At 37.0% G+C, this 21,547-nt stretch overlaps 1 protein-coding gene across 2 annotated transcripts; it reads left to right on the forward strand.

The window, feature by feature from the left end:
• The first annotated feature begins 5 nt into the window (after positions 1-5).
• Positions 6-21,486, forward strand: UNC50 (unc-50 inner nuclear membrane RNA binding protein). Of its 2 annotated transcripts, XM_027856637.1 has the most exons (7): positions 290-379; positions 2,796-2,855; positions 3,395-3,678; positions 4,284-4,404; positions 18,587-18,726; positions 18,807-18,908; positions 21,328-21,486. In XM_027856637.1, the coding sequence occupies exons 3-7, from the start codon at positions 3,399-3,401 to the stop codon at positions 21,462-21,464; spliced, it is 780 nt and encodes a 259-aa protein (XP_027712438.1). In that variant the 5' UTR covers positions 290-379; positions 2,796-2,855; positions 3,395-3,398; the 3' UTR covers positions 21,465-21,486. The 2 variants fall into 2 exon arrangements, with proteins under 2 accessions (XP_027712439.1, XP_027712438.1); XM_027856638.1 differs by lacking the exon at positions 2,796-2,855 and having other exon boundaries at positions 6-379.
• Positions 21,487-21,547: the final 61 nt, after the last annotated feature.

Here is a 21,547-nt window from a genome sequence, read left to right on the forward strand (position 1 = left end):
CGTGCAGCGTTCTCGACACCGCCCCCACCCGCCCTGGGCTGCCTCCACTTCCGGCAGGAGCAACCTTCTGGACGCCAGCACCCGTGATGGCGGAGGGGGCGGAGGAGGGCGTTGGAGAGGAAGAGGCAGGAAGTAGGGATAAGCTCCTTCCGGCTTCGGAGTCGCAGCCACCGGAATCCAAGACTCCGAAAGTCCTCCGGCAGGAAGCTCAGCGGAAGTGGGAGAAGCACGTGATTTGCCTAGCTCTCGGAGTGACGAAGACCAACTACGTAGCAGGAAGGAAGGGGAACCGGAGCCGGGGCGGGCGCCTGGCTCGACTACTGAACAGAGGTGGCGGGGGGGATTACGGATCCGGGCCGAGGCCCCAGCCGGGCTCCAGGTGAGTACCGAGGGCTTCCCCATCCCCCGCCCCGTCCTCACTGCCCCTCCTCCGTCGGGCGCGCCCCGCGCACGCGCCGCGAAGCTCGAGCGACTTTTCTCCCGGCTGCCTTTGGCTGCGCGTCTCGCTACGTCACAAGGAGCCCCCGTGCCTGCAGCGCCCCCTCCCCGAGACTCCCCGGGGCTGGCGGGAGAGGGGGGAGGGTCGCAGCCGCCCAGAGGGAGGTTCCGAAGGTGTCATTAATAATTGGGAAGTGACTGGGGTCCTCAGGAGCGTCAGTCAGCCTGCCGAGGCCGCGGCCTGCGGGGGACGGAGGGGGCTCGGGGCCTGGGGTACCCCCGGGGCTCAGTCCCGGACACGCCCAAACTCGGCCACCGCCCACTCGGGCCTGAGCCCGGGGCGATCCAAGCCACAGGTGCACCTACCTGGGCGGGGCGGGTTGTGTGCGTTTACTACTCCTCCCGGGGACCGACCAGCCCTTTCCCTCGTCGCCCGCTTGCCACCTGGCCAAGGCGCCGGGCGAGATGGATTGGTGCGGAATCAGGTGGACGCTCAGGCCACGAAGGGGATGCCTTGTTAGCTGGCTCCTCCTCTACCTTCATCCCTTCCCTCCTTTGCACTGAGAACCTTCCCCAGTTGTGTTATGTTGTCATAGCATTTATTAGTGGACCTGACTTGGAATCATGTTTGTGTCTCTCTGCCTCTCTGGGCTTCAGTTTTCGTCTTTAGACGAGGCCTCCAAGGCCCATTCCAATTCCAAATTAATGAGCCAACGAATCTCTAATCTTTTCCTTTCAAATGTCTTTCATCTTGTAGTCTTCACTAACACCTAGCTTAGTTTTGAAGACACTACAGCTATTGCCATCCTCTCCCAGGATAGGTACTGTTTATACAGGACCACAAAGGGTTGGCATAATCACTGCAGCTTTCAGACTCTCTCACCCACTGTCACTAAGCAGTTAGATTTCTTCCTTTAAAGCTTGATCCAGTCTGTCCACATCAATCTTCCTCTTGAATAAGTTGAGTTCAAGAGTCTTTTTCTCCATCTAACCATTCTCCTCCCATCTTTATACGTTCCCAAAACCCTGGTTTTTCAGTTCTTTTATATTCAACTTCCACTACCTCTATCTTCAGCCAAACAGAGGTGTGTTCCTACTTTGAACCCAGATGGATCTGCCTTGGCCACAACCCTCTAGCCCAATTGAATTTGCCTTGGGTTCCTAGTTATGACTTCAGATGTAAGAATTAGATAAGACAGTCACCTTGGTAAGTGACTTAATTGGGACCTACAGAGTCTACGGTAGGGGTGATCTCCATAAATATTTACCGATACTGTTATTTATAAAATGCATCTTGCAAAGGGCTTTACTTCTCTCATTTGAACTTCACATCCACCCTGTGAAGTAAGTACTAAAGGAATTATGCTTCTTATTTTATAGATTAGGAGAAATTTTGAGTTGACTTGCTTATAGTCACACATCTGGTAACTATTGGAAAGTGGTGAGTGAACATGTATTCTCATCTCCTCTGGTGCTAAGTATAATATAGGTGTATATAAATTCAAAGTGAGAATCCCTGGCACATTTCGCTTATCCCTCTAAGGCAATTATGTATTATTTTGTGTGATAGTTATTTTCCTGTATTCACCTGTCACCTCCATAAGTGCCTAAAGTACTCTTCACATAACAACAGTTTAATAAATGTTTATTGGATTTTGATATACGTACTCAGAGATTCATTGAGTTATTCAACAAATATATATTAAGCACTACATAGGAGGCACAGCCCCAGGTACTGGGGATACAAAGATTAAAAAAAAACACCACGCTTCCAAGTTTATTTGTTACTAGCAAACACATCCTAATATACTTAACCTGACTGGAGACTGATGTTGATCAAACATGGTTGTAAGTATTTGGGCAATCATGATACAGTAATCTAAAGAGACACAGTGTGAATTACTGTTGACTCCAATACTAGTTTCCTGGATACCTATATATCATTTCTTCTTTTTATGAAACTAAAACTCATTGAAAGGACATTGTAATATAGTGAGAATGAAAGATTTAGAATAAGCTGCAGTACTATTCTTCCTGTTGGTCTAGTTGGTTGGAATTAGGATTGAGATTTTGTACCTCCTACAATAATGACAGTGTGGTTGTCTGTGGCAAGGCCATTTGCTTTCCTTATGTGAAACTTCATTGATCTGACCTTGATTTAACTAAATGTAGATGGTTTATTTAGGAGTTCAATTTTAGATGGTGGCGTTTGTTCATTAAACCTGCATGTTTTTACATATTGCCAATGTAGAAGTGATTTTACATTCTTAATTGGTTGTGTTGCTGTCCTTACCTCAGGTACATCGAGTTCCTTACTTGGCTACTGCTTACAAGTTTTCTTCTCTTTTTTCCTCCAGCTTTATTATTGTGAAGTAATTGTCAACAGCTAGAAACAGAAGGAAATGGCTTTTTAAAAAGTAAGAGACCTTGTGAAACTTGCTTAAGAAAAATAACTTGACAACTTAACTGTGATTCTAAATGGAGGAAGAAGTAGCACTAACAAAGTCAGAAGGCACATAAATTTGGTGTAGCTGGTCTGAGAAAATATTTGGTGTTAGTGGACTAAATTGGCATATATGTAGTACTCAGATATGTGTGAATGTTTGCTCCCCACATAAAGGGCCTAATGCAGTGATTCTCAGAGTACTAATGACAATATAGATATAGTACTATGAATATTTTTAAGGGCTACTGTAACCCAGACTCACTAGTCATTGGTATTAATTAGTGGGGGCTCCAGCACAAGGGCCAAACAGAATGTCAAGACTCTTCTTTGAATGTCCATCGCTGGCCCTACCTAGAATGTTTAGGTAGCGATTTAAAGGGTCTTTTACCTCTTTCATTCTTAGGTATAATTACTAGAGGAAGGCATACGTCTAACAAAAAAGTTTGGTTATCACTTAATATCATACTGCTTTCTTATAAGACAGATTATTTTTATTTTTCTTTAATCCAGAAAGATGTTACCAACCACGTCAATGAATTCCCGATTACAGGGGAATGGTGCCTTGAATTCCAGGGATGCAGCAAGGCACACGGCTGGAGCAAAACGCTACAAGTATCTTCGGAGGCTCTTCCGATTCAGGCAGATGGACTTTGAGTTTGCCGCCTGGCAGATGCTCTATCTTTTCACTTCTCCACAAAGAGTTTACAGAAACTTTCATTACCGAAAACAAACAAAGGATCAGTGGGCACGAGATGATCCTGCCTTCTTGGTGTTGCTGAGTATCTGGCTCTGTGGTAAGTATCTTAGCACGTGTACATTAAAATTTAATAACAAGTCAAATGTTTCAACTGAGAAGATTGATCAGGAAGATTGTGCCCTTAATGGGGAAGATCTGAATGTGAATTGTTAATGGAATTTGGGAATACTTCAAAAAATAAGCTTTTCTGGAGTTGTCAAAAGATGTTGCCACAGGAAACGCTACATTCTCTCAAATTAAATAAGATCAGATAATGGTTTCATCTGAGTAAAAACATTCACATTAAAGCTTATTGGACAGGGAACAATTGAATCTGGCCTTTGCTGTGAAGTCCTAAGCAAAGTGAACCTGAAGTAACATTTTACTATGAAAACTATTGAGATTAGGAATTCAGCACAATTAAGTGAAGCAGGAATTAAAATTTTGAAATCGCTAATGTAAATTTAAATAAAAGGGAACCTTGTCCAGCTATTTCATTGTGACTCTAGCATAAGGTTGACAATGACATAATTGACATTGAGGGCTCTTCTGTAAGGTGAATTAATGTTGAATTTACTTGAAATACTGATTTGTTGCCTTAGAGCATCATCTGCAGTCAGGGATCAAAGACTTTAATTCATGTATTTTTAATCTTCCTTTCAGTGTCCACTATAGGATTTGGATTTGTCCTGGATATGGGATTTTTTGAAACCGTAAAGCTTCTCCTTTGGGTTGTGTTTATAGACTGTGTGGGTGTTGGCCTTTTAATATCAACTCTGATGTGGTAAGTACCACACTTTTTGGTTTTTTTAGGCACTGCTATAAACCCTTAAGTTATTTGTTTCTAAGATATAGAAGCTAATAAAATTAAAACAAGAGGTCACAAGACTAATTGAAAAGGGTTGATGAGGATAGTCGAGATTTCATATAAACTTATCTCAGCTGTTCTCAGCATCAGTAAATAATCCAGAGTAAGGCCTATCTTGTCAAAGAGCAGCCAAGAATTGAATCAAAACAATGATTATTAATTCAAACAAAACAACTAATCTTACACAAATTTCCTGGTTAGCCCTCCTTTACTTGAAGCAGTCTTTTCAATGGCATTTGGCAGATGATCTACTGTAGATGTATAGCTGCTACAATCTTAATTTTTTCCTTAGCCTTTATCATTAATGAAACATGTTTGAAAAGGAAAGGACTTTTTAACTTTTATTGCCTTAAAGAATGCACAGTGATGTTTTACTGAAAGGATTCTCAATATCTGATGTTCTTATTGAACTAAAATTATTAATATCTCTTATTTTTATATTACTTACATTTCCCAACATATCCCTCCCTTCTCCCTGCCCCAGAATTCTGTCTCTTATAAAAAAGAAATTTAAGAGAGGAAAAAGATCTATCTGGGGTAATTAAGTAACAGATCAACCAACCTGAAGTAACATGCAGAACTCTATACCAAGGTCTCCTGCCTCTGAGAAAGGGAGGGACATCCATTTACATATGTCCTCTTTGGGCCCAAACTTCATCTTTATGTCTGTTTTTAAACAGATGTAATTATGAATTCCAGGTTTATTCTTAAGCTTACAAATCTCCCAATTTTTTTTTTAAATGTATGTTGCTCTCTCTTGACATTTTGACTGAGAGTAAATAGTTGTGGCAAATGTTTTCCCCCCACAGAGTGGCGATGAACAAAGCTGCAAGACTGTAAACACTTTGAATATGTGAATCATTCTTCTCTTTTCTTTACAGCCCCAACTGTAGTACTACATTCTATATGCAGCTAAAAGTCAGATAGTATGTAACTATTACATTTGGAAATCCATCAGTACCAAATCTTACACTTCTGTAACTTGCTAGTAATAACTTAGTATCTTCATATCCTTAATTGGACAACTTAATTTTCTAAAAATTAAAAAACTTTGATATACCTATTACAGTTCAGTATCTAGTAAGCACATTGCTTTGAGTCAGTGAACCATAGAAACATAGAAAGCCATAATCCAAGACCCAAGTTTTTACTGCTTCCTGAATTATTCTGTTCCAGAGTTTGTTCTATACCATATAGATGTGTTATCCTTAATATTAAGACAATGAAATGTACAATGTTCTTCCCTGAAGTTTAATTAGAACAGGAGTTCTTAACCTTCTAACCCTTTGGCATTCTCATGAAGCCTATGGATCCTTTCTCAGACTAATGTTTTTAAATGCACAAAATAAAATCTGTATTGTTACAAAGAAACCTAGGTATATTCATGTAGTTATTATATTTTTTAAAAAAAACAACAATTTCACAGACAGTAGTAGGTTAAAAATTTGTGAGTTAAGAGTAATGGTTGCATATTCCTCAGGGCCATGCTGTATCATTCCTATCTACTACTTTGTGGTCTTTTTATCCAACTTTTTGTTTTGTTTTATTTTTTAAAATTTTCTCTTTGTCAGGCAAATCATATTTGTGCTGCCCTACCTTTCCTGATTTGCCATACCTATGTAAGCCATATAGTCCATTTTAGATGCCTTCCAGAAAAAGATATTTCTGTTAGTAATCTCACATTTTATTTCCTCGTGATACTTTTTCCATTGTCATCGATTTTATTCATTTATTGATAAAAAAGTTGATATGGATAGGGCCGAGCAGTGGAAAGAGCCCTGAACCTGGATTGCTGAACTTTGAGTAACAGAATTTGTGTTCAAATCCTGTGATTTTGGGGAAAGTTACTTAGCCTTTGTCTCAGTTTCCTCATCTGTAAAATGGAGTTAATAATAACACTTGCCTTCCAAGGTTGTTGTAAGGATCAAATGAGATAATTGTAAAGTACTTAACATAGTGCTTAGCACATAGTAAGTGCTATATAAATGTTAGCAATAATCATCATTATTGTGGTTATTAAACTATAAAGTAAATTTGAACTAGATGACTGGCTCTGTTCTGTTCTGTTTCTCATACACAACGTTCCATCTCCCATCTCTTTGTTCTCACTCAAGTTGTCACACATGTCTGAAATATACTTCCTTTTTATGTCTGCCTCTTGGAAGTCCATTTTCCTTCAAAGTTCACTTCAAATGGTACGTGATGCCCGCAACTGCTAGAACATCTCAAATTACCTTATTTTTATTTTGAATATATCTTGCATATACATATGTGTATACGTGCATATGTACACATTTTCTCCCTCTATGGAATATAAGCTCCTCAAGAGCAGAGAATGTTTCATTTTTATCTTTGTATCCAGAGTCACTGGCACAAAGTAGTTATTTGATAAATGTTGGTTGATTAAGTAATTCTTATAATATAAACATTCTATGTTAAATATGCTTTTTCTTAAAAATCAAAAGTGCGAGTAGGCCTTAGAACTCTCCTGTTGCTCCCACAAAAGCAATGAGAAAGACTTGAGCTGATAAGGAAAAGGAATTATGAAGGTGATTGAGGTGGGAAGGGCAGGGTTAGAATTGTGAAGAAGTTCTGAAACTGAATTTGGTGGTGGAAAGTGTGGGAAGATTTGGAAAAACTGAAGGTTTTTGGACTCAGAGACATGGAAGTGAAAAGAAGACTGACAGCTCTTGAAGTTGAATATATGTCTGGGAATTGATTAGCAGAGATGAGGACTTCTACCATGAAGATAAGGAGGAAATTTGAAGTGATCTGTACTGAGTGGGAAATATTTTTATTTCTGCCACTGGCAAGCAACAGCTCAGTGGCAAAACAAAGAAGAAAAGAAAACCTAAGCAGCAGAGAGGAATTATTGCCTGGTGTCAGGAGACTGGAGTACAGAAGAGTGGCATCCTAAGGAGAAAAAAGAGACCACTGAACTCTTGGAGCTAAATGACAATAATTGGCTGTTTCCAAGAAGGAAAGAGCTACTTGTCCTCCAAGGAATGATTATGTGGATACACAGGTGCTTTTGGTTGAGATCACCTCATATAGCTCAGAAGAGACGAGAAATGATAGTTTTTAGCTCCCAGCTGACTTGATAACAATATAGAAGTCTCCTGCCTTCCCTGGGGTATGTATTCAAGATGTGATAGAGGACTTCCTCAACATTTATCAAACCACATAAATACTATCCACTTCTGATGATTCACTGATGAATAAATGTTACTGCCAAAATGAATCTGGAATCTTTTAGCAGAGATTTTAAAGAAATGCAATAAACTGAAAATTTTAGAGTGTTTTCTTCTCTACTGCCAATTTTAGGTGAGAATTTGGGAAGACAGATGTGAAGAATATAAACCTAATTAAATAGGTCATTGAGAATGAACTTGAGTTTCTGGAATGATGGGACTTCATCCAAGGATGGAGTACACTTAAAAAGGACTGATAAAAATGTATTTGCCTAGAGTATTAAAAATCTAATCTTAAAAATTCTTTTAACTTAAAAACAAAACCATAAATCAGGTGGAGGAAGAGGAGAAGCTGCCCAGGTAAATCCACCAAGCTTGATGCCACAAAGAATAACTTCAGTGTTTGAAAAATAATGGAAGAGATGTCCAGAAATTCAGAAGAGGCAAAAATCTGAGAAAGGAGTCTGCAGTAAGACCCTTTGGCCTTAAATACCTATAAGCAAATGTACTAAATTTGGGTAAACAGACAAGACAAACTAGAGATCTTAATGTAAACAATCAAATATAACTTCTAGAATGAGCTCTGTGGCTGAATAAAACTATGGAAGTTATTACTTTATTCAAAAGGAAGAAAAAAGGTAGAGTTGGGGGTAGAAAAGTATTTATTAAGATATATTAGTAAAGAAATCCAGGTATCAAAGGGAGTAAGCGTGGTGAAGTGCATCTGTGATATTGCCATTTAAAATATATTAAAGACTACATAAGCAGAAAGGAAATAAGAGTGTTCAGGAACTATCATAAGCCTGGTATGGAGGCATGATAGTAGTAGTGATGGGAGACTTTATCTCTTCATTCAGAGAAGAGCAGTTAATAATTTTTTAGTTTGCATTAATGGTAATTCTTCAGAAGATGGTAGTGCCAATGATACTAATTTTTATTCCCTGTCTGATTTTCACCAGCAAGGAAGAAAGGTTGCTAGGTAGATGTGATGAGAATCTTTGGGAGAGGTACCATTAAATCTTAGAATTTGTGATAGACAGAAAGAGGAAAGCCAGAGGTAGCCTGACATGTCGCCTAGATTGGGGGAGGAGGAGCACATTTTAAGGGGTTCAGTGGCATAAAAGTCTATGAAGGAAATCAGCCTAAGAGAAATGGGAAGCTCTCAAAAATGAGATTTTGAAGACACTAAGAAGAATATCTGATAGGGAAAAATTGACGTTGTATAAAGAGACCATGGTGGACACAGGGAACTCATCAACCAACTTGGATTTTAAAAGGCATATGGAGAAGATGGAAATAAGGACAGGCAACTGAGTATGACTATGGTAGTTCCCATAAGAGGAGGTTCAGTAGTATTAAAGTTCAGAATGCGCTGAGCTGACAAGGAAGGCCAAGTTTGACCAAAAAGAAAAAAAGATTTTTTTTAAGCTTATATTAGAGAAAAACATTAATGATCAAAGAAAGCCTTATTGACTCCACTGCCCTAAGCCTCCTCTCTCCTCTGATTGGACAGTGGAGTACTGAACTCCTCCCAATGCCTTCCTTTGTAGAGGACAAAAACTAGACTCTTAGTTCTATCCACTTTGCATCTGCTGCTTTGCCTAGTTTTAGCTCTAGAACAAGGTACCCCCCCTGCATAGGGTGTCCCTTGATATTCCCCCTGTGCCTTTTATGCCTCTTTTTCCCTGTGGCTCCCCTTTTAGATTATAAGCTCCTTGAGGGAAGGAACTGGCTTTTTATTGTATTCCCAGCACTTGGCACAGAGGATAGTAGGTGCTTGATAAGTGTTTATTCAGTTGGATAGAATGGTGTATTTTTTCTGCCCAAGAAAATTATTGGACTTCAACATCAGACCAGAAATGACCAAGAATGAGTTTATACCCAGAATAAGTAAAGAGGTGGTAGGGGAGCATCTAGGTTTAGTGTCCTGGCTGCCACCAGACTTGCCAGGGAGACTGCTGGCAGTGCACCTCTGCAGCCCTTGCCATGGCACATTGACTATGCAAGTGCCTGGGATGGAAGCAGGTGCTTATTCCATTAATACAAAACAACAAATCCAGAAGAATTGCTCACAAAATTGAAATACTTTGGGAAAGGCTTCATTGGAGCAATTTTTAAAGGAAATAACTGGATACAGTAAGTGATTACACCATAGACTTTGAAGAATCAGAAAATGGAATAGAAGACATTCAGCAAGAAATAACCTTTAAGCCATTGTGCCAATCCATATATAACAAAATCCTATCAATTGTGTTTAAAGGGTGCAAAGACATAGATATTTCAGGTGTCTTATGTGAAAAAGAGCCCAAAGGCAACTTGACTCAAAAAAATCTTATTTACCTGTATACTCTTTTTTCTGGTTTTGGTAGATAGAATTCCGTCTCTTCAAAATGACTTTTGTGTAAAAACAAGAAGTGCAGATCCAAACAAAACCATAAACATAAGAACTTCTATTTAAAAAAGGTATATCAGTGATCCTAAAGTTTTGAAATATAAATCCCAGTTCAAAATTTGAGCATAATTAACATTGAATCCAAAAAGAAAATGGTTTGAAACATCTGGGAGTACCATAAATGTAACTCAGAAGCAATTTTATCACCTTACCTTTTAATTCTTCTGTACTATCCCATTTAAAATATCCTTTTAGAAATTATTACTTGATGACTATAAGGTTTTAAGAAAACTTACTCTACGTCTCTATATAGAGAGCTGATGGGCTTAGAGTGCCTAGAGTCCAAATGTTATAGTGGAAAGAACAGCTAGCCTTTCTCTGCTGATAGCTATACCAGAAGATACTGAATAAATATAGCACTTTACTTTGACAAATACCCGAAGTTTGCTCGTAGAAATGGGGGCCAGAAGGGTTGTGAGTTACTGTGAATGGTAAAGTTTTCTTTCTCTTGCTGTTTCTTGAAGAAGAAAAGGTACAGAAGAAAACTCAAAATTCACATTATGCTCAAAATGTTCCTAATATATCAATCACATTGAAACAAATTCGTATCATCAAAAAAATAGCAGAACTAATCATACCTCACTCATTTGTCCGTATTTTCTGTCTCATCTTGCTCCACTTACCTGGGCATTTTAAATAATCTTAAGTTCCACTTTACTAGCTCCTGCTATAAAATAAATATATGATCCTGATACTCTCATTATCATATAAATAATCTCCACATATGCTCTTCCAGTTAAACAAATATGTGTGCCTTTATATATTTCTCTTAGGTGCTATATTTCTATTTTAAAATATCTACTCAGTTCTGGCCTTTTCATCAAAAATGCTTTAAAATTCTGTGTTTATTAAAGGCTCATTTTTTTTTCCTCCTGGAGGATTATACTTAGTTTTGTTGGATAAGTTATTCTTGGTTGTAGTCCTTTGTATTTTGCCTTTTAGAATATTGGGTTCTAAGCTTTCCTCTTTGTATGTGGTCCTTACTATTTCTTGTTATTTGAATTGGGGGGGGATGCTTTATAGTATTTTTTCTTTGACATAGAAGGGATTTTCGCTTCATTGAGTTTTCATTTCATTTCATTCATAGGGTTTTTGGAAGTGACCTATGGATTAGTCTTTTTTTTTTTCCACTTGGCCCTCTGACTCTAAGAGTTCTGGACAGTTTTTATTTCTATTATCTTGAAATATGATATTTAGGCTTTTTTTTTGGTCCTGATTTTACGATAGTTTAATAATTCTTAGACTATATCAACAACCTGTTTTTCGGATCAGTTTTTAATCTTTTATTTCTTTTTTAATGTATTTAAATTCATTGACTTAAATTTATTTCTTAAAAAATTCAATTTTATTTAATTTTTTTTTATCACTAAGTTGATTTCTTTTTGACTCATTCTCATTTTCTAGCCATTCATTTCTTGGGGAAGGTTTTCCACCATCTCTTCCTTTCCTCCTTAGCTCTTAACATTTTGTAACTCTTGATCATTTCTTCCAGATCCTTTTGTAGTTGTTAACAGTCAGGATATTTATTTTTCTCAGAAGCTTTAATTGAATTTGTTGTGAGATCACTCTCTTCCTTAGAGTTCATACCTGGCAGATATTTCCTCTTAATATTTGGTATTTTCCTTAGTTTGCTCATGTTAGCACTTCAGTGTGTTGAGGGTTAGGTTAGTGTCTTATTTGGTCAGGCTTTACTCTTGAGTTTCTAAAAGGAGTGGGCAAGCTTTGCCCTAAGTAAGATAAAACTAGGCCTCTCCTTCAAAGGGATTCTGGGGTTGATCTCAGACTGGGTTGTTCCTATGTGTCCCCTCTTGCCACAGGACTACTAGGTCACTCCTTTTGTTAGACTTTTCATGTGGCTTTTATTTTCCTACTTCTGGGCATCAGGGTGCCTGGTGATTGGTACCCCAGGGTGCCAGGCATTCAGAGGCATGGTGCTTCTCTTTGTCACAGGGCTCCAGACTATCTATTGCCTTAGGCTCTTTCTGAGGACCTCTCCCCCTGCTTTTGGGCTTGGGAACTGCTTCAGGCCCTTCTCTGGTGAACTCCCACTGTGGATCACCTCATTTTATCCTTGCTAGGGTTCTTCTCTTGCCATTGGGCTTTCATTTCCAGCCCCACAACCCACCTGCTCTTCTTACGTTGAATTCCAGTTGCCATCAAGCTACTTTACCTACTGCTTTTGATCTACCCAGGATTATCAACTTCTGGGTTCCTGAAGGATCCAGGCTGTCCTGTGTACCCTTGGGCTGAGTAGAATAGTATACATTTAATTCTCCTGATTTCACCAGTTAATGGTGCATTTAAAGTTTTATTGGGGTGTTTTTAGGAGCTCTGAATTCATCTATGTCTTATCTTGCAGTCATCTTCCAACAGTCCTCCTGAAACCAAGCTATACATAATACACAGAGACATACATATGTACAAATATACACATAATTTATACATAAATACAGTTGCATATAGATGATACACATAGCTATATCAATAAAGATAAATATACATATAGAGTTGGCAGAAAGAGATGGCTCTGCATTTTGTTTTCCTTATTTGCATAAGCAGTGATTTATATTATTTCCTGGTAAATTTTATTTCCCCTAGTGCACATGTTCTTAACCTAGGTCTTTGAACTTATTTTTAAAATATTTTGATAACTATATTCCATTGTAATTCCTTTGTATCCTATGTATTTTATTTCATGCCTTTAAAAACATTCTAAGATGGAGTTCAACAGACTGCCAAAGACATCTATGACACAAGGTTAAGAACCTTGTTTTAGTGAAACCCAGAATTCATCAGGGGCAGGGGGGATTATTGGAAATACCTCTAGTAATATAGTATATAAATTAGTCTACAAAAATTATCAGTCGTTTTATGTGTTACTAGTAAAACTGTAGGAGAGTAAGAGAAATCTGTGTTCAAAAATAACTGTCAAGGGAATAAAATATTTCAGGTTAAGTGTTGTGTGTATTTGCAAGTTAAATTAAAATAGCCACAAAATACAGAAAATAAGGACGTTTATTGTTTGGGTTAGAGCATAGCAATTTAACAGGTTTAAGATTTAGTACTGTATCAGCCTGCAAAGGGCTTGCTTTATAGACAAAATAACAAAATTTATCTGGAGGAACAAAAGCTTAAGAATCTAATGAACAAAAGTAGAAATGATGGATAACTAATTAACAATATGGTTTGATATCTGCTGTGTGGTAATCATCAAAACTGCTTGTACTGAAATAAAAAATAGAGAAGTCTATCAGTAAAACATCAGATAAGTTAAGACATAAAAACACTTGAACACATTAGCTCAGTATTTGATTAAACTCATGAATATAAGTCACCAGAAGAAACCTGCCACCCCTGTTTGACAAGAACTGATGGAGGTGGGGAAAAAGCAAATTGGCATAAATTAGATTTGGACTAGCATCTTATATGATATACCATAATAAATTCCAAATGAGTATATGATCTAAATATAAAAGGTAATATTTAAATAAAGGAGAATGAAAGGCAGTAGCATGTAATTTTTAAAGAGGTAATCATAAAAGATAAAGTAAGCAATATCAGTCAGAAAACTTTAAAAGCTTTTATATTAATGGAATCAGTGGTTAGAATAGGAAAAGCTTGACTGGTAAAAAAAAAATCAAATTGGCAAAAATGATAAAAGATGGAAATAGTAAATATTGAAGGATCCTATGGGGAGACATCTAGTTATACTGTTGGTAGAGTGTGAATTGGAAAACAATTAGGAATTATTCAGGCACTTAGTAAGCCCTCAATAAATGCTTTTTCATTTATGAAGTCAAAGACAAAGATTTCACATGTAATAAAATGTTCATAGCAACATTCTTTGTAAGTAGCCCCCCCCCCCAAAATAAAAGAAGGAAACAAAGCATTGTTTGGGAAATGTAGTATTTAAAATGTGATTGAATATTATTTTGCCTTTTGAAGTGGTAAATATGAAGACATAGAGAAACAAGGGAAAACATGGAAAGTTACTTAGAAGGAAGGGAACAAACTTTAAGTGTCTGCTGGGTACCAGGTACTATGCTAAGCACCTTGCAAATACTGTTTTATCTTCAAAATAACCTGTAAGGTGGGTGCTGTTTTTACAGTTGAGGAAACTGAATCAAACAGAAGTTAAGTGAGATGCCCAGGATCACACAGAGCTAAGAAGGGTTGAACTTGGTTCTTTCTGACATCAGGCCCAGTGCTCTGTCTAATGTACCACCTAGCTGCCTAGAGTGAAAAGAGGACTTAGGGGAATCAAGGTACAAAATTATAACAATATTGGACATGAAAACAACACTAAGAGGCTGGTAATCTCAGGTTAGTTTCAGTAAACAACCTTGGTCCCAGAGAACAGATTAAAACATTCCTATTCCAGCAGAAAAGAGGTGTGAGGTATGAAAACTGAAATTTTGTTGGATATGTTGTTTGAAATGGTTTCTTGGGGCAGCTAGGTGACGCAGTGGATAGAGATCTGGCCTTGGAGTCAGGAGGACCTGAGTTCAAATGTGACCTCAGACACATGACACTTTCAAGCTGTGTGACCCTGGGCAAGTCACTTAACCCCAGTTGCCTCACCCCCCCCCAAAATGGTTTCTTTATTAGTTTTTTTTTTAAATAAATTTTTTTATTGATTTTTTTTTTTTTCTTTTCCTTTTCTTTTCTTTTTTTTTGGTTTTTGTTGGGCAATGTAAGTATTATGTGTCTGAGGCCGGATTTGAACTCAGATCCTCCTGACTCGAAGGCCAGAGCTCTATCCACTGTGCCACCTAGCTGCCCCTTTTTATTAGTTTTGCTTAATTGATTTTCTCTATTAAGTGGGAGAATTCGGTGGAACTGGGGGAGTGTATCAAGAAGTGACAGATATTTTAAAAAAAGGAACATTAGTAAAAATAAACCACATCCCTGCTATGCCCTCAAACTATCTTACATCTTTCCCTTCAGTTCCATGTTAATTTGATAAAGGCTTTCATGAACCAAGCATTGTCTTGGTTAGAGGTACAAAGAAAAACAATAAACAGTTCCTTGCCTCAAGGAACTTAAATTCTGCCTTTCGTTGGCCATCTTTCTAAAAAGGATCATTTCTTGCTGCCTCTGCTTCCCATTCTTGAGTTTGACTCCTGAAACCGCTTTCTCCAATATTATGAAAGATCTCAATTTGGACTTTTTCCAAGTACTCCTCCTTTTCCTTTTTGCAGCTTTTGAAACTATTGTCCTCCACGTCCTCTTGAATATTCTTTTCTCCTCGAGTTTTTGTAATATTCTCTATTAGCTCTCAGGACCCAGGTCTCAGGAAGTGCAAAAGGATGATGTGAGAAAGGAAAAAGCTTAAGATGAAAGCAAGTTTGTTATCTGTGGAACAGACATTTTAAAGAAGCACAGTGGAGAAGGGACAAATTAGAGTGGGATTTTGGGGGGCTGAAAGAGTGTTGGGTTGAGGAGGATGGGAGTAAGGAAGTAGGCAGTGGGGAATGGGATTTGTACAGTGACTTAGAGAGTTCAGGATCCCTGGAATGAGGAGGATATGAGGTGGTTATTATGTTCCTTGGGGGACTAGGCAGCCAGTGTGGAGATTGTGGAAGCCAATGAGATTGTTTCCTTTAGGTCTGACCCAAAATTCTATCTTCTACTAAAAGCAGATTTCCCCTTAATGCTAATGTCTTCCATCTGCTTTGTTCCCCACCTTTTTTTTTTGTTTATTTTCAACATTTTTTTTAACCTTTTCAAATTTGTATTTTCAAATAAGTTTTATAATGTATATCATTAATAGTATACTTATATGACTCAAATGTCTGTGTATGTGCATGTATATACCTATATACATATATGTATGTATGGGGGATACTCTAAAAGTTTCTTAATTTATTTTTAGTTTTCAACATACATTGCCATAAGATTTTGAGTCCTAAATTTTCTTCCTCTCCCCCCTCCCCAAGATGGCATGTAATCTGATTTAGGCTCTACCTATACATTCATATTTAACATTTTCACATTAGTCATTCAACATTCATTTTTTATAGGACTTTTGAGTTCCACATTTTTCTCCCTACCTTCTTACCAAGAGGGCAAGCAATCTGATATAGGTTATTCATGTGCAATCATGTTAAATATATTTCCACATTAGTCATGTTGTGAAAGAAGAAATAGAACAAAAGAAAAAAAAACACACAAAAAAAACCCAAAATGAAAATACTGTCTGCATTTGTTTTTGAGATTTCTTTCTGAACACAGAATTTTTGTAAAGGTGCTGTACACCTTAGAAATACGTACTCCTTTCCGTTTTCATTCAGTAATTGTCAGGTGTATATCATGTCTGATTCTTGTAAAATTTTATTCAGGTCCTTAATGTCTTTCTTGTTTTTTTATTAATTAGATTTATCTAGAGCTGATAGTGGTAAATGGAGGTCCCTCATTGTTATAGTTTTATTATTTCTCCTTGTAGTTCATTTAGCTTTTCCTTCATGTAGTTAGAATCTATGCCATTTGGAAATTATATGTTAAGTATTGAAATTAATTCATTGGCAATGTTACCTTCAGGAAAATAGTTTCCCTCTTTTTTCTTGTTAATTAAGTTTATTTTTGCTGTTGCTTTATCTAGGGAGATGTCATCTTGTATACTTTCTTGGGGCCAAGCTGCTATATTGTAATTTCACAGCATTGAGTTTCATTTATTTTGTTGTCCTTTCTACAGCAATGGAAATGTTTTTCTTGTCCTACTTACTTAACTTTGCATCTTTTCATATATCTTTCTATTCTTTGTATTCATCACGTTCATTACAGTGCAATAATATTCTGTTATATTCATGTACCACAATTGAGACATTTCCCAATGGGCATTTACTTCAAGTCCAGTTCTTTACTACCACAAAAGGTGTTACTATAAATATTTTGGTGTACATAGTGCCTGTCTTTTTGTCATTCTCACATTCTTGTGGTATTAGCCTAACAGTGGCAACTCTTGAGTCAAAGGAGTGGGCATTTTAGACACTTCATTTGCATGATTACTGATTGCTTTTGAGTATGATTGTATCAGTTCACAACTGCACCAACAATCCCTCCAATATGACTTATTCCTACACTCCTCATTTTTGCCCTCAGGGTGGTTTTGATTTGCATTTCTTTTACTATTTGTGATTTGTAGCATTCTTTCATATAGTAGCTAATAGTTTTCACTTCTTTTGAGAACTGTTTTCATATCCTTGGACCACTTGTCTTTTAAGTGATTTTTGGTCTTTTATATTTCTGTTGATTGTCTTTGCATCTTGGATACCAAACCCTTCTTTATTGGAAATATAAGATTTCCCCACTCCCATTCTACTATTTCCCTTCTTATCCTAAGCATATTATTTTATTTGTGTAAAAAAAAGTTTTCAAATTAATCTAATCAAAATCATCTTTTATTTTTTGCAGTTGTCTTTATTCCTTAGTTAAGAACTTATCCTCTATAAACTGTGAAAAATATATGATCTGCTTTTCATGTTTGGTTACTGACTTTACTCTCTATAGTTAATGAATTGCTAATCTCTGTGATGTTTATTTTCACAGCTTTTCTTTCCATTACCACCTTTATATCTGCTGGACAAAACCTATCTTCAGGACCTTATCACCTCTCATCTAGATTATTTTAGGACCCTACTAATTGGTAGTTTTTAAGTCTTTCCCATTTTCCATCATCACATAGCTAGCTACTACAGTATTTTATGAAGACACAGAATGATCATATTGCTTCCTCCAGTTGCTAGTGCTATCTCCATCTTCAAATTATCTTCTTTACATGTGGAAATAGATACTATTTTGTCTTTGTATCCTCAGTACCTGGCAGAGCCTTACTTAATATAAAGGGTATTTAATAAGTGATTGTTGAGTCAACAATCTTGTTATACAATAATATGCTAAGTGTATTTAGGTTATGAATGAAGAAAAAAATGTTCCTGGGGGGGGGGAATTGGAACAAACTGCCTCTGTAAATGAGTCAGTTATTAAAGTGCCTTAAAGTGCTGTCATTACATTACTTTCATTTTTAGAATACTGAGTCAGTGATAGCAAGGCCATTGTCTTTCTGTATGTCTTCCAGTTTCTTCTATTCGTTCTTTTGAAATTTTGATTGAAACAGGGAATAAACTCACATTTTCATAATAAAACTGAAAAGTGTTTTGGCGGAGGGATTTCTTTGAATATGTTAATATGTTAACAACTGTCATTATTGTACAGTTGATATAAATGTATAAAATTGAATTTGTAACCCAAATTTAGTTTTTATTCTACACGTTTAATAAATGTTTGAGTAATGAATGTTACTATAGTAATATTACTATATTATTATATAGTTGCTATAGTTAGGATACTGTGGTTACTATGATATGTGAATATTTTTATCACTTGTTAACTTTATGAAATCATTTCATATTTTCATCTTGTCTCATTATGTTCTTTTGAATTTATTTTCCATTAGGTTTATCTCTAACAAGTACTTAGTGAAGCGACAGAGCAGGGACTATGATGTAGAATGGGGATATGCCTTTGACGTCCATTTGAACGCTTTCTATCCACTACTAGTCATTCTGCATTTTATCCAGCTTTTTTTCATTAACTGTAAGTAGCACATCAGTTTCAAAATGGCATCGTCATCTTCATTGTACATAATAGTAAAGTTTTTTTTTCTTTTCTTACAGATGTTATCATGACAGATACATTTATTGGCTACTTTGTCGGAAATACATTATGGTTGATTGCAGTTGGTTATTATATCTATGTAACATTCCTAGGATACAGTGGTAAGTATAACCAAGAATTGAAATTTATTAAAAATATCTAATGTTAGAAAGCAAGGAAACAAATTATATAATTTATTTATTGTCTTCCAACATTCAGTTTTACAGATTACTTGCAATAGCTTTATGGCCTTTTTCTCACCCAGCTCTTCAGCCAGATGCTGTATCTAGCTGAAGCCACACATATATTCAGCTGCTTGGAATTCACTAAATTCTGTATTTCTTAATTCAACAGATGTCTATTTAGCATATAATAAAGATTCCCTTAGGACCCTAAGTCCCTTACTATAAGTTCATCTTGGGAAACAAAAAAAAGAGAGAGAGAAACCCTAAAACCAAATGGTATTTTTATGCAGAGGGCTGTTTTGGGAGATAAAATTACTAGCCATTGTACCAATATCCTCTGTGTGTGTTTGGAATTTTTGTTTGCTAAAGCCCTGAGAGGTAGAGGTTGGTTTTTTTTGGGGGGGGGGTGTTGCTTTTCTTCAAAAACTGTAAACTTTATATATTAAAAACACCAAGAGAAAAATAGCTAGAATTTGTTTGGAAACTATTATATATCTAGCTACTTGAGCTAAGCTATTAATTGTCTGAATTAGTTTCTTTGCTGATTCTTTGGGGTTTTCTAGGTAAACCATCATGTCAGAAAATAGGAATAATTTTGGTTCTTTATGCCTTTAGTGGTCTCAGTAGCATTTTTATTTTTATTTTTATTTTTTTTTTGGCTAGGCAGTGGGGTTAAGTGACTTGCTCAGGGTCACACAGCTAGTACGTGTCAAGTGGTTGGTCTGAGGCTGGATTTGAACTCAGGTCCTCCTGAATTCAGGGCCAGTGCTCTGTCCACTGCGCCACCGAGCTGCCCCATCAGTAGCATTTTTAGAACTTTGTCAACTAACAGTGGTAGAAAGGAGGAGCATCCTTACTTCAATCCTGGATTTATGGGTAAAGCTTCTAATGTTTCCCCACTGCAAATAATGCTAGATTTGGGGCCTTAACATATGCTTTGTCTTTAAAAATGGCCCTTCTGTACCTAGGCTTTATAGGTATTGTTAGAATTTGTATTATTTAGTGTTCTAATTTTTACCTCAAGTTTGGTGCAAGTGTCTCTGCCTTATTTTACTAACCACAGTTGCTTTTTCAAACATCTCCATTTTTTGGTACTTGGAGGATATTTACTTATAAAGCATTATGTTTTTGTAAATTCTCAACTGGCTTGGCATGTTTTATGTTCGGTAACTGTTCTGAAATAATCTCTTTTTTTTCTTTCCTCTAACTTCCTCTTAGCTAGTCTGAGTACTCTTTAATTGCTGTCAGAACTGTAGCGACAGACAAATTTGAGTTTCAAGGTATACATTAGGGCAGTCCTTGCTTTATGGATCAAGATAAACACTGTGCTAAATGCTAAGGAAACAAATAGAAAAAGATAGTCCCTGAACTCAAGGAGTTCTTGTGTAATTGGAAGCGATAACTCATAGGAGGAGGACGTGGGCTGCAGGATGGGCAGAAACGTCTAGAAGTTCTAAGGATTCAAAGGCAGATCTGATGGCCAGCCCAGGAGTACTTATATATGGTGCATGGCAAGGACCCTGGAGGGTACTCACTCACCACCACAGGGGAGCTGGGAACGGGACGGAGACTTGGGATTCCCTCTGTCAGAGGTGGAGCTGGCGGTGGGGAGGTCATTGTCAAGCCAGGAAACTTTTTATATACAAGTATGAAATTTAGTAGGTAGTGCTGATACACCCTCTTCTCTTCCCCTTCCCCTTGTATTTATTTGCCCCCTTCTATAATATTTTCTGGTATTTTTAAATATTGATACTCTCTATTTTTGAATCACTGTTTCTACCCCCACCATACATCTCCCACTAACTTTCTCCCTCAGAATAAAAGCCTTCCCTTGAAATTTCAGGTATAGTTCAGCAAAACTTGTGAATACACATTGGTCATGCCTGAAAATGTATATCAGGTACATCCTGTAGTTATTCACCTTGCTTGAAGAAGCATGCTTTTTTAATCTTCTGGAATTGTGACTGATCACTGCATTCGACAGAGTTCTTGAGTCTTTAATTTGCCATAATATATGCAGCCATTCCCTGATTATAGGGTACCCACTTTGTTTCTAATTCTTTACTACTACTAAAATACTGCTATTTTTGTACATATGAGGCCTTTCCTTTCTTAGATTTCTTTGTGATATATTATTAGTAGTGGTATTTCTGGAACAAAGGAGCGTAAGACAGAAACTCTGAGTATTTCTAATTTGCATTTTTCTTATTCATGATTTGGAACCTTTTTTTCACATGGTTGCTAGCAAAATACCGATTATTTTTGCACAACCCAAACTAGATTTCAAGATTTGTAATTAGAAATTAGTATTTTATTTACTTTTTTATTCATCTGGATTTGTTTCCTTGCTTTCCAGCACTGCCGTTTTTGAAAAACACGGTAATTCTTTTGTATCCCTTTGCACCTCTCATTCTACTGTACGGATTGTCGTTAGCACTGGGATGGAACTTCACTCACACACTGTGCTCTTTCTACAAGTATAGAGTGAAATAAAAATGTGACTGCTAGCTGTCAACAGTATTGTTAAAGTGGCTGAGTTTTCTTGTAAAAAGTGTAAATAAATTGTAATTGTAGAT

Source organism: Vombatus ursinus, unplaced genomic scaffold (genome assembly GCF_900497805.2).
Source record: "Vombatus ursinus unplaced genomic scaffold, bare-nosed wombat genome assembly UNPS02011591.1, whole genome shotgun sequence".
Taxonomy (NCBI): Eukaryota; Metazoa; Chordata; class Mammalia; order Diprotodontia; family Vombatidae; genus Vombatus; species Vombatus ursinus.